At 37.3% G+C, this 13257-nt stretch overlaps 1 protein-coding gene across 5 annotated transcripts in view; it reads left to right on the top strand.

Annotated features, from left to right (window-relative positions):
- Positions 1 to 13007, top strand: part of LOC137652344 (mannosylglucosyl-3-phosphoglycerate phosphatase) — a 266291-nt gene extending 253284 nt beyond the window's left edge. For all 5 annotated transcript variants that reach the window (XM_068385696.1, XM_068385700.1, XM_068385697.1 and 2 more), the window contains 2 exons: positions 4517 to 4640; positions 4761 to 13007. In XM_068385696.1, coding sequence (XP_068241797.1) covers positions 4517 to 4640; positions 4761 to 4910 — 274 coding nt within the window. In that variant the 3' untranslated portion in view covers positions 4911 to 13007. The remainder of the gene's footprint in view (positions 1 to 4516; positions 4641 to 4760) is intronic.
- The last annotated feature ends 250 nt before the right edge of the window (positions 13008 to 13257 follow it).

Raw genomic sequence — 13257 nt, 5'->3', positions numbered from 1 at the left:
AAAAGCCCGAAAAGCTCGACTCTGAATCTCCATACCTAGATAGACAATGGTTTGGGATGGGACGAGTTGGGACTTCTCTATATTGACCAGGAGACCCAATTCCTTGGTCATATCCATAGTCCATCTGAGATTCTCCAGACAGCGACGACTTGACGAAGCTCTTAAAAGCCAGTCGTCCAAATAGAGGGAGGCTCTGATGTCTGCCAAGTGAAGGAATTTGGCCACATTCCTCATCAGTTTGGTAAACACAAGAGGTGCCGTGCTTAGGCCAAAGCACAGGGCTTGGAATTGGTACACGACCTTTCCAAAGACGAACCTTAGGAAAGGTTGGGAGTCTGGATGGACGGGGACATGAAAGTATGCGTCTTTCAGGTCTAACGAGACCATCCAGTCTTCCTTCCTGACCACTGCTAGGACCGACTTCGTCGTCTCCATTGTGAACGTCTGCTTGGTGACAAAAGCATTGAGAGCACTGACGTCCAGCACCGGTCTCCAACCTCCTGTCTTCTTCGCTACCAGGAAGAGACGGTTGTAGAAGCCCGGGGATTGATGGTCCCGGACTATGACTACCGCTCCCTTTTGTAGCAAGAGCGACACCTCTTGATGCAACGCTAGCCTCTTGTCCTTCTCCTTGTAGTTGGGAGAGAGGTTGATGGGAGAAGTTGCTAGAGGGGGACTGCGGCAGAACGGAATCCTGTACCCCTCCCTTAGCAACTTCACAGACTGAGCGTCTGCACCTCTGTTCTCCCAAGCTTGCCAGAAGTTCTTGAGCCTGGCTCCCACTGCTGTCTGGAGAGGTAGGCAGTCAGATTCTGCCTTTTGAGGACTTGGAACCCTTCTTCGATTTGCCACGATGACTGTCGGCACGGATACCTCCTCTGCTGGAGGTTCTGCCACGAAAGGGCGGGATGAACCTAGACGCTGGTGTGTCCATCCTAGGTCTAGGCACGGAAGGTAAAGCTTTGGCCTTACGTGCGAAGGACGCCACCAGGTCATGGGTATCCTTCTGGATCAACGAGGCAGCCATCCCCTTGATCAGCTCTTCCGGAAAGAGACACTTGGAAAGCGGAGCAAACAACAACTCCGACTTCTGGCAAGGAGTGATCCCAGCCGACAAGAAGGAGCAAAGATGTTCTCTCTTCTTAAGCACTCCCGACACGTACGAAGCCGCAAGTTCACCGGACCCATCCCGAATGGCTTTGTCCATGCTAGACATGATAAGCATGGCAGAGTCCTTATCCGAAGGGGAAGTCTTTCTGCTTAACGCTCCCAAACACCAATCGAGGAAGTTGAAGATCTCAAAAGCACGAAAGACTCCCTTCAACAGATGATCCATGTCAGAAAAGGACCAGCAAATCTTAGATCGTCTCATAGCCAGCCTGCGGGGAGAGTCAACCAGACTTGAGAAGTCGCCCTGGGCAGAGGCAGGAACTCCCAAGCCGGGTTCCTCTCCCGTGGCATACCAGACGCTAGATTTGGAAGCAAGCTTGGTAGGCGGAAAGATGAAAACAGACTTTCCCAGCTGCTTCTTGGACTGCAACCACTCTCCCATAACCCTCAAAGCTCTCTTGGATGAGCGTGCGAGTACAAGTTTGGTGAAGGCAGGAGCTGCTGACTGCATGCCCAAAGCAAACTCGGAGGGAGGAGAGCGAGGGGTTGCAGACACAAACTGTTCCGGATACAAGTCCCTGAACAAGGCAAGGACTTTCCGAAAGTCTAAGGAGGGAGGCGTAGACTTGGGTTCTTCTAAGTCGGAGTGCGGATCGTCCAAATGCGCAGCTTCGTCGTCATCAGATACTCCATCATCCGAAAGCTGAGGAGGAAGTGGCAAAGGTGGAGCAGAAAGCTGAACGGCTGAATCCGGCAGCACGGGTGCATGCGTAGCTGCTGCGGATCCAACATCATGCCGCTGCTGGTCAGTCTGCGAGCTGGCAACAACAAAAGCAGAGTGCTGGTGCGTGGGAGGGACTGCCGTGGGTTGCGGAGCATGCCGCATGGGTTGCGGAGCATGCCGCATGGGTTGCGGAGCATGCCGCATGGGTTGCGGAGCATGCCGCATGGGTTGCGGAGCATGCCGCATGGGTTGCGGAGCATGCCGCATGGGTTGCGGAGCATGCCGCATGGGTTGCGGAGCATGCCGCATTGTGTCAAAACACGGCAGCTCGACAGCACCTTCCCACTGCTGATGCGGTAGCTCACGCATGTCAACGGAGGGTGCAGCATGAACATGCGTCTAGCAGGGTAGACTGCGCATCGGTGGTGGAGCTCTCACAGGTGGAGTGTGGGAGCAGGCAGCCGCAGTATCTGCTGAGCGCACAACCGTGGCAGGTTGTAGGTTAAATGGTGCAGTGTCAACCTTCTCAGCACGATACTCCTGCATAAAGGAAGCAAGCTGAGACTGCATAGTCTGCAGCATGGACCACTTAGGATCTACCGTGGTTGGTGCGGCAACAGACGGAGTAGTTGCCTGCTGCGGAACCACTCTACCTCTCTTGGGAGGTGTGCAGTCTTCGGAAGACTGCGGCGAGTCCGAACTGACCCAGTGGCTACACCTGGGCTGTTGGACTCGCTCGGAAGGGACCTTACGCTTGAGAGGTCGTGAGACCTTGGTCCAACGTTTCTTCCTCGAAACTTCTTCCACAGACGAGGAATGATAGGGCTCATTCGTCTGTTTGTGGATGGGACGATCTCTGACAGATACGTCCGCAACCACTGAGGGTACATCCGTACGCTGATCAAGGCCTGCCGAACCCTTTGGTCCTTCGACATTGCTTCTCCCCTGGGCTTGGGAGCTTGCAAGAGGTCCCGGACTGGGAGGACGACTGGCACGAACAGATGTACCCTCATGCGCAACACTGACACTGACACTTTTCACTTCACTTGCACTCACTACACTTCCCACTGCACTTTGCGCTTTCAACTCTTTGACATCTGCCAAAAGTTGATTCCGGTCATTAGCTAATGACTCCACTCTGTCACCAAGAGCCTGAATGGCACGCATCATGTCCGCCATGGAGGGTTGAGCACTAGTAGCAGGGTCGGGAGTCACCACTACAGGGGAAGGAGTAGGTTGAGGGGCATGGGGAGAGGAAAAATCAAAAGAGCGAGAAGAACTCCTCCTGATCCTATCCTTCTCTAGCCTACGTGCATTCTTTAGGAATTCGTTAAAATCGAATTCCGAAAGCCCAGCGCATTCCTCACATCGATCTTCCAATTGACAGGATTTACCCCTACAATTGGAACAAACGGTGTGAGGATCTATGGAGGCCTTCGGAAGACGCCTAGAACAAGCCCTAACGCTACACTGCCTGTACTTAGGGACTTGAGAATGGTCAGACATCTTGAATTGTAGAAATAGTCAAGGGGGAATTCCAAAATCTAGCAAAGTTCATTAACAATTAATCCAAATCTAATCAAAAAGCTTGATAAGCTAATGATAAAGGTTCCTGAATAGCGAAGGCTAAAATCTAGAGCGAATACATCACCAAAATCGTGAAAAACAACTCCAGAAACAACAGCGTATCCAAGTAGGTCTTGCCGGTGGCACGACAGGAAAAATTGAGTTCTTGTTGACAAGAAGTACCCGAGTACCTACTCGACAGATGGCGCTGTTGTGTACACCCCCACCTGTATAGCGATCGCTGGCGTATCCCGACCTTAGATTTTTCTGTCGGGCAACAGAGTTGACAGCTACATGATCATCGGGTAAGATTAATATTGAAAAAATGAAAACTAATGGGAAGATTAATTTTTTTTTTTTTAAATACAGTTGTAGGATACCCAATAAGGTAGAATATTTGCATACCTACACAATCTTATGCTTATCTTCCTAGACTGTATGCAGTATGCATTATAAATTACCTCGTACTTTGGCCATACCTAAAAATAATACAAATGCTACATCAGTACAATGGGTGTTAATTTTTAGTTTAAGGAATCTGCAAAACAAAACAAAAATAAATAAACATATATATTTAATACTGACACAACCATTGTTACTTTACTTCATATAACTCATAAATCTGCAGCAACAGCATAACACATTCTTATAATCAAAACTTACAGACTACTGTATTTTGTTCACTGCCCTAAAAAATTGCAGTCTAAATCACAATAATGAACAGAGAAATGTTGACTCTCTCACATGAATGTCACCAAGTTTTTTGCTGAGAGTTGTAGAGATTATAATTGTAATTTTAAGATGGTTTTATAATGTTGTAAGAATGGGGGTAATGTTAACATGGATAACAGGGGTAATTTTATAAATCAGTATGAACTGTTATGTTTGTGCGCCATTTACATTTTTGTGTGCTCAAACTGCAGAAACTTCCGTCTGATTTTTCCTCCTGATGCATTTTCAAATTTGTTTGTAAATTCTACATAAGTGAAAGGCTAAATGTAATTTGACTTAAGTTACTACAGTATCTAGATGTTTTTGTTATGTGGAATTTCAAAGTTGTTTGAAAACTGTTGTAAAAAAGTTGAATAATATTCTACTGTACTACTGAACTTCCAGATCTGCTTCTGCAAGAAGGCTTCGTGGTGTTTTAGCTAAACAGGAGAGTGTCAGTGAATTAGAGGAGTTAGCCTGTAAGCTGGCACCCGAGATTGAAGGGAGAATACAAATAGCTACGGATGAAGTAAGTCCTTTTATAATTTTCTTCCATGATAGTAGTATTTGTACACCATTTTCTTGTTTATAGTTGATAGTCTTGTTTTAGATTAAATGCCATATTAAATTTCCATTCATTATCCTTCAGCTTATTGAAAATCTACGACAAGATAAGGCATTATATAGTGTCACTGTCATTGATGAAGAAGATGAACCTTCAACTCCTATTACACCTGAAGCTGAAGCTGAAGCAGAACCAGAGCCAGAGCCAGAAGCAGAAACAGTGCCAGAAGAATAATTTTTACTCTTCTGTGACTCAAGTTGGTTAGAAGCCGGGCTGTTTCTTTCAGATGTTAGGTAATAGCTTAAATATTAAAAGAATGGCAAATAGTTAAGAACATATGCAATTTGAATTTCATTTATGTGTAATGAAAGATATGTCCCTTTCTCTCATGGCTGTGTGAAATCTTATGCAAAAATTTAATTCAGGATTTGGTTTCTTTTAGAATTCTTTTCTTAGAGGAATCATAAGTTGTAATTACCTTAGAAAAAGCATGTATACCTTTGAGATGTTTATTTTATTTGAGTATTGAAACTGAAGAATCCAGAAGTCTTTATGTGGAAAACAATGACAGATCCAGGAATTTTGGAAGTTATTTTAATTTATAAGGAGTATGTGTTCATTTCTTTTCCTAGTCACTTATTGCAATTATTTAGTTTAGTCTACCTAATGACCAAACCTAGTTCAGTATTTTTAAATTAATACTCATCTACTTTTTGAGGGAATATTGTCTTACCTTAGAAATGTTACTGTATGCAATTTTTATCCATGTTTGTTCGGTTCATATTGTTACTGGGACTGTTGCAGAAATGTTAGATGTAGCAGACCAAGAACCATACTGGGTATAGGTTTATCCATTGGAACTGTTATGCTAAAAGATACATTTATTTTTCTTTTAAGTGTTATTGTATTGTCTTTGAAAATGCCTAATAAGTAATGTATAAGAAAAAAAAAATTAGATATGAATGGAGACCAAGAGCAGACCTCGAAAAGAGAAGAATCGGTACCAGTGTGATGTCAGATTGGTGAGGGAGATCCATCAAACAAATGTATTAGCACTTCAGTTAAATCTTCTTTCAATAAGAAGCAAAGAAAAAAAGTAATAAAATATATTTGTAACATCATAGACAAGAAACGACTAAAGATACATCACAGGCTCAATTACGAACAAGACGTTAGCAAGGTACAACTGAATCTTGTGATAATTTTACCTTTCTGTAAAGTGCAGGCTTGACAGGTACAAGCAAAGGAAAAGTATTTCAGAAATTCTTAGACAAGTTATTAAAGATAATAAACTTGAAGTGAAAAATTTTACATTTTTTATGTGTTGAATAATTCAATAGTTCTCTTAAGGGAAATTAGAAATTTTATTCAGATTCCATCAGCATTCTTTTATGTTCTGAATTCTACTATCATTTACAGTTTCTCAGGGCCAACAGATGGAAGGTGGCTGGCTTTTGTCTCATTTGAGGAATCCTTATTACTGTACTTATAAATTACGCTCAAGAAAAAGGAACATTTGGAAGGTTTTCTTGAAATGAATAAGATAGGCTTCCTTTGGCACATCTTTGCCATTGCATGTGTAGTGGCTTAAATGTTGAAAAATAATAGAACCTATTACTGACCTATGCACTTTAATATACAACCCAGAGTACATGCAGTACTATTGACATACAGCAAATCTAAATTTTAAGTACATTTGATAGGCATAGAGGCTTCTTTGTTTGAAGAAAGAAAATATGTATTTGTTAGTTCTGTGGGTTTTTTAATTTTCTGAAAATCAGTCTTACCTTTAATTTTACAGGAAAGTCTTAGGTTTGATACACATTCCTTTTAATTCTGAAGATATTGCGGGATGTATAAAAAGTGGTGCTTGCATTTTAATTTTTCAAAGTTATACAATTTAGTTGTATTTTTTAAGGTAAAATTTTTATAGATCAGAAAATAATCCTTTGTAAGTGTGAGTACTGGAGCGTACTGGAGCACAGATATATTAATACTTCTGATTTTTTACTAGACAGTAATCCTTAATACATGCATCAGGTAGGTAGATTAACCCAACGTATTGTTAATAACTGATGACTACAATTTTGTTTCCAATAATACGGGAACATGACTTGATCCAAGATTGTGGTAATCCTATACAGGGGGTAGTTCTATTTCATTTTGCACCATTACCTACACATGATCCAGGGTCAGTTCTAAAACTCTGCTTTAGTAAAGGTTTGGTGTGTAAACCCTACCTGCCATGTGCATCCAGTTCTTGCTGTGCATGTTATGGGGCAGAAACCTGTTCCTGTGAAAAGCTTCATCTTCATTGTGTTTCAAGGATTAATGGTTCAAAGGATTCAATCATCGTGTATTCATTATTTACATAAACTGGTTTAGCGCGATCAAAGAGGTTACATATGCCTCGATTGGAAAGTGTGTGAACAAGGCTTTCATTTAGTTAGGTAAGATCCATACCTGTAAATTAGTTTTTATGACAGGGATATGATTAAGAGGTAACTTAGTGAAATCAGACTATGATAGGCAATAATGTACAATATTGGAAATGTAGGTGTATTTTCTTATAGTTCATTCTTAGAAGTATTCCATATTCCACTATTTTGTGTTGTGAAAGGAAAGTAGATTGAAGCAATAAATTTATTTTATGATGATGTTCTTGAAATATTCTCGGTAAAACTGATTGTTCTTAACATTTAAAGCTTTAATCTCATTACATCCCAGTGCTGTTGATGTTTGAGTAGTGCACAAGTAGCTTAAGTTATTTGATTGTTACTGTGAAAAGGGTGTACCCTTTATAAAATAAGTCTTGTCAAATTCTAAAAGAATTTTGGTGCTCTAAGCATGTATTTGTTGCTAGCGTAAACATTGTTGTTCCATCAGCTTGTGAAATGTACCTTCATTTTATTTTTTTACTCTAGGATTATCGAAATTTGTCATCACTCACCTGTAAAATACTCATACCATTTTTTAAACTTTCAAGGTTCTTTACTTAGCTACTCAATATGGTTAAGGCTGTGAATCTTAGGAATTGTTCCAGTTCCAGTATATTTATAGATTTTATGAAATTTATTCATATGAAATGTTGCAAAATATCAATTCCTTTTTGTTTGATATAAATTTCACAAGTAATTAAGCACATTATCAACTTATTGTATTTTTCATCACAAAATTAGAGCGGAAGAAACCAAGCTAAATGTTATACACACATTAGAGAATGTAGTTGTTTTAACTAAGGTTTATAAAGTACAAAGGCTTAACCAGTACTTTTTAGTAGAATAATGTATATTTCCTTTATTAATACAACATATACTCTGAAGTTCTCAGACTAGTGCTTCTTCTTAAGAGTTAAAGTGTTCTTGTTAGACTAGATAATGTTACATGTTGTAAACACTTATTATCCATCTATCTATTACTGCACTTCCCCCATTTCTGGGGTAATCAACATTTTCCAAACTTGTGGCAGTTGAGATATTTTGACATATTTGGAGATAAAATGCCTAATGATCAAGAAAAGTAGGGGAAAATGTTAAATAATACTGTAGTGATAAACACAACCTTCTACATTTTTAAGAAATGTGAATGATTGACTAGATTTATAAGAACTGGTGCATGCAGTATGAGATATATTCAGTAGGCATAATAGAAAGTTTCTATATGGAGGTGGTAGACAGCAAATCAAATTTCTTACTCTGGAGGTTGTCTGGTAATAATAAAAGCTTCTTTAATGTCCTCTTGATGCACTGTTAGCTTTACCTAGGAGGCTAAGAATTAGAATACTTTTTCTGTCCTGCTTTGAAGATAGCCCCTGTTTTCAATTACAGGGTATTCCAAATTGCTCCCTCTTCCAGTGAACATGCCTAAAAAGACACTGTTTTAAAGTCATCTATCTTCTCATTGGTTTTTATTTACCTTTAGGCCTGGTTCTGTAAAGATGTACAGTATCTATAATATACATCTTGGTATACTTTTGGCTTAATGTTCAAAAAGTTTGTTCAACCGAGTGGTTATTATGTGCTTGAAACCAGCATGGAGTTGGTTAACACTGAGAAAATCCTCCTTGTATGGGAAGGTACCATCTATCCAGCCACTTCAAATCATTCTACAGCCTCAGTCCCAGACAGAAATATCATTGAATTTAGTGCTATTAATGTTTATACTCTATCCTTCTTACCTCACAGTTGAAATATTTTTTCCCCATTTCATAATTACAGTTGTGTGGGAAACGTTCATAAAATGCATATTTTTTATACGGTATAAGTTTTGATATGTGTTTTAACAGATCACATTATTTGTGAATGTGATCAGTTTACTCAAGTGAAAGCAGTTTCCATTTCAATTTCCATCACGGGTTTGGATGTTTAATACTACAATACTGTACAGTATTTACAATACCCAGATTCCAAATATGGTACAAACTGTATGTGCATAGGAAGTGTTTGTGCATCCAAATATCAAATGCTTCTTAGTGGACAAAGCTACCACATTGCTTTATTTGAGCGTGCGTTTATATTTTATTCCACTTTATGAAGTGGCTTATATTTCAAAACATGATACAGTAATATATTATTCTAATTCTATGAGTTCCATTACATTATTTTAGATATTTACTTACTGCACATTTTCCTTCTTTGATTAGATTAATTCCCTTCACACTGGCACTAATTATCACTTAGAATTACAGTAATGATTACTGTACATTTTATAATACATTATTTCACTGTACATTTTTGAGCGATGATCATAGGTCAGTTTAACATGTACTCTGTCAGTATTTTATTTGTGTGGTTAATGCAAGTTATTGTGGATTTCTTTATTCCAAATACGTGTAGGCATTTCCCTACTTGGTCACCAGTCCACTCAAAGATAATCACTTGGCTGTAATAGTACTGTATAAGCATACTGTAACTGGTGGACATTCGAGTTTGAAATATGGCCCCATCATGTTTTCAAAAGTTTGGGGATCTCAACTACAGTAAACAGGGTTCCCTGGCTTACCGTGCCCCAAGGGATGTTAGTATAGTCAGGTGACTGCCGGACATTAGCTTAGCCCAGAATTTTAAGCAAACAACCATTCCTATATTTGTGTTTTCTCAGGAGTCTTATTCTACAAAAGGGGAATAATAAAGTGGCAGTAGTAACACAACTGACAAAGGAGGTCTTAGTTAGCCTTAATATTCTTAGATAGTTCTTTATGCATTTTGCATAGGATTCTTCATAACTGACCATCCTTTGTATTCAGATCTTCCCAGACAGTACCATCCTGTACTTAATACTAGGTATGCAGTTAATTCTAACAGTCATGTCTTCTCCATCATAAGGCTCAATACTACACAGTATCCTAAAAGTTTTATTCCAGCTATGAACAGATTGTTGCATGACATTCCTAATTGGACTGTTGAATCGTTGGAACTTCAGAAATTTAAACTTACAGCGAAAGTTTTTATGTTGAACAGGCTGACATAAGTCTCTCTTCATAGTTTATATATGACATCTATTTTAATGTTGTTTCTGATCTTGAAATATTTCATATTGATTATTCATTACTTCTCTTGTAGTTTATTTATTTTTTATTTACTTTCCTAGCTGGGCCATTTTTCACCGTTGGAGCTCTTGGGCTTATGGCATCCTGCTTTTCCAACTAGGGTTGTAGCCTGGCTAGTAATAATAATAATTAATATTTCATATAAGTACGTAATCACTGCAAAATACAATTACCAGTCATTAAGGCATAAGTAAAATAAGTTTTTTTTATGTAAAAGTATGTACAGTACAGCCAGTGTTGAAAGAAAGATCAATATATTATTGTTATTCTTATCTGATATAGTATTTTTCTAATCTATTAATGGAGAAGAATTAAAAAGTCTCAAATAACTTTCCTTGACTCCTACAGTTTAGTGTAGTCCAAAGTCCTGCAAGTTTTGATTCCTAATAGTATCATCTTATTCTATTATGAAAGGTGAGAATATTGTTTATATGAGTACCTTATTGAGATGTTTGTACTTGAAAAAAATATTTATAGAATATTTATTTGTACGTATTTATGTATTCACACAATTATTATCTAGCTAAAAAACCAGTGTGTAGTGCCAGTTGATTGTAATAAGTGAAAGATCACTTTAATTTATTACTATACTCCTACTTCAGCTACCTAAGTTACTGGGCTCTTCATTAGCAGGGTTTAGTTCAGTATTATAGACAATGTGTTTTTACTGTTTGTGTTGTCCCTTCTTTAGCAAGATTCCTGGATCGGTTATGTGGTTCAATTCATAATATTGTACAGTACTTACTGTAAAGATGAATACTGTACAGTGTATCAAGTGTTCTCTTAGATATATAGTATATCATTTGTATGACTGGTAGAAATTTTCAAGTAATGATATGTATGTTTAATAATATTGGTCATGTGAAAACTGTAGTTTCAGCTTGAGTATACATGTACAGGCTATGTTTCATGAAGACATGTCCAGTAAAATTATGTAAGCCACCCAAGTTTGAACACAAAATCACATCTCCATCACAGAAAATATTTTACAATTTGAATTGTGTAATGTAATACATTAGTCACATGTGATTACTGTAACATAATAAGAGTAAAATTAAGGGGCATTTGTCTCTTTTTGAAGATACTTTGAAGAATACACTTGATAACTAAATAATCAGCTAAATATGAAAAAATGAGGTGCAACTTCTGCTATCCTTCAGTTTCTTTTAATAAAGTAGTCTTAAGTGTCCAGCCGGAATTATTATACTGTATATACCCGTCTTCAGAAGGCTTAAACATCTCAGTAACCTAATTTCATCTTTGCATTGGTAAATTATTTTACCTTACAAAATTGACTCATATTTTAAAACTGATAATATAGTAGCGCTTTTGATATATTTTGCAGTAATAGTAATACTGTATTTCAGGTTGATAGGGATCCTTGTTAGTGTTATATATTATGTCTATTACAAGGTGATGGTTGATTCTATGAATATAAAGAATATTGTCCAGATAAATATAATAGGAAATATTGTTCAGATACAGAGTTCAGAACATTAGGACAAGAAAGATAAACATTGTTGCATCTCAATTATGCCAATAGTTGTTCTTACTTCATTGGCTTATCCTTAGATTCTAAGTGGCAAAACAGGATCTTATTTCCATTTGCTGAAGCATCTTAAATTTTCCATTTCTCTAATGTGCTTTTGTTTTTAAATGATTGAGAATAATAATGGTGCTTATTTATACAGTAATTGTAATAATTTTCTCTTATAAGAGAAAATTCCTCAAACAGTAGCTTTAATTTTTTTTTTATTTTTAACTTTACACTGAAAATATTGCAGTTTAAATCAAGTCTGATATGTGATGGATGCAAATGTGATTTTTATCATTTAAACTTTTTTTTTTTTTTTGTCAATTTTATTTCCAAACAAGTAAGTATTTATGCTCTTTCCTAATCTTTTAATTGTTTTTAAACTGAGTCTATGCTTTTGTCTCACTAAGCTGTCAACTGTAATGGTTAAATGAGTAGCTGTCAGTTGCCTACAGCACATAGGCACAGCCATGTAAATTAAACCCCAACTCCATTTCACCAGACATTAAAAATTAACTATTATGTTTTGTTATGATGTGGATCCATTCTTCCATACTTATCCGAAAAGGTTTTCCCAGCATAAATAACATTCCTCTTGTGGTACAAATATGCACAATGATCATCCTCCCATATGTTACATGTACTGCTTATGGTGTTCCCTATACGTGTATTACATAAATTTGCTGTTTTAGTTTTTAGTAATTTTGCATGGTCTGATGCATTTATAGGCAATTGGCAGCTACCCAGTTCCAAAATCTTTTTTTTTTTCTAATTTTACAAAATAATAGGTTTTATACTTCTGTTATGTCATTGTCATGTGCATTTACTGTATGCACTAGTGACACTACTAATATCTGGCCAGTCAGCATAATAATTTCAAGTAATTTTATCAAAGCAAGTAATTGCTCTTCACCTAGCACCGTCCGAATTTATTATTCTACAATTTTTGTTTTTTGTATTGCAAGTGATATATCCAGTAATATCTTAATAATTAAATTAATTTTCATTACAATGTAACAGTAAGAGGGAATTATCATGTCAAATTTGTTTGTTTTTGAAGAAATAATTTCTTAATGCACTCAATATAAAATTTGTCTGAGTTTTTGTTTATCTTGGTCAAACAAAGTCATTACTAAGCCAGCATTATTTTATCCCATAACTTTAAGTCCTTGCACAAATATTTAGACTATCTAATTTTGAGCTGTCTCTTGATTTCCCTTTCATTTTGCTTTTATTAAAAGTTTTGCAATTAGTTTCTGCTTTTTCTCTTTTAATTCCTTATATTATTACTATTGCCTTTATTCTTTTATTTAATAATACTATTTTTCTGGTCTGATAGGTTTAGCAGTTCATAATTGAAGTACATGAGTTATGTTATATATATCTACTCTCATGTTAGTTATACAAGACACGGATATTCATGTTATTTTACCATTTTGTAAATAGAGCACTGCCATATTAGAGATAACATTTTTATTTCCTTATAAATCAAACTAATG

This window comes from Palaemon carinicauda, chromosome 13 (assembly GCF_036898095.1).
Source record: "Palaemon carinicauda isolate YSFRI2023 chromosome 13, ASM3689809v2, whole genome shotgun sequence".
NCBI lineage: Eukaryota > Metazoa > Arthropoda > Malacostraca > Decapoda > Palaemonidae > Palaemon > Palaemon carinicauda.
This window is presented reverse-complemented; position numbering and strand designations above follow the sequence as displayed.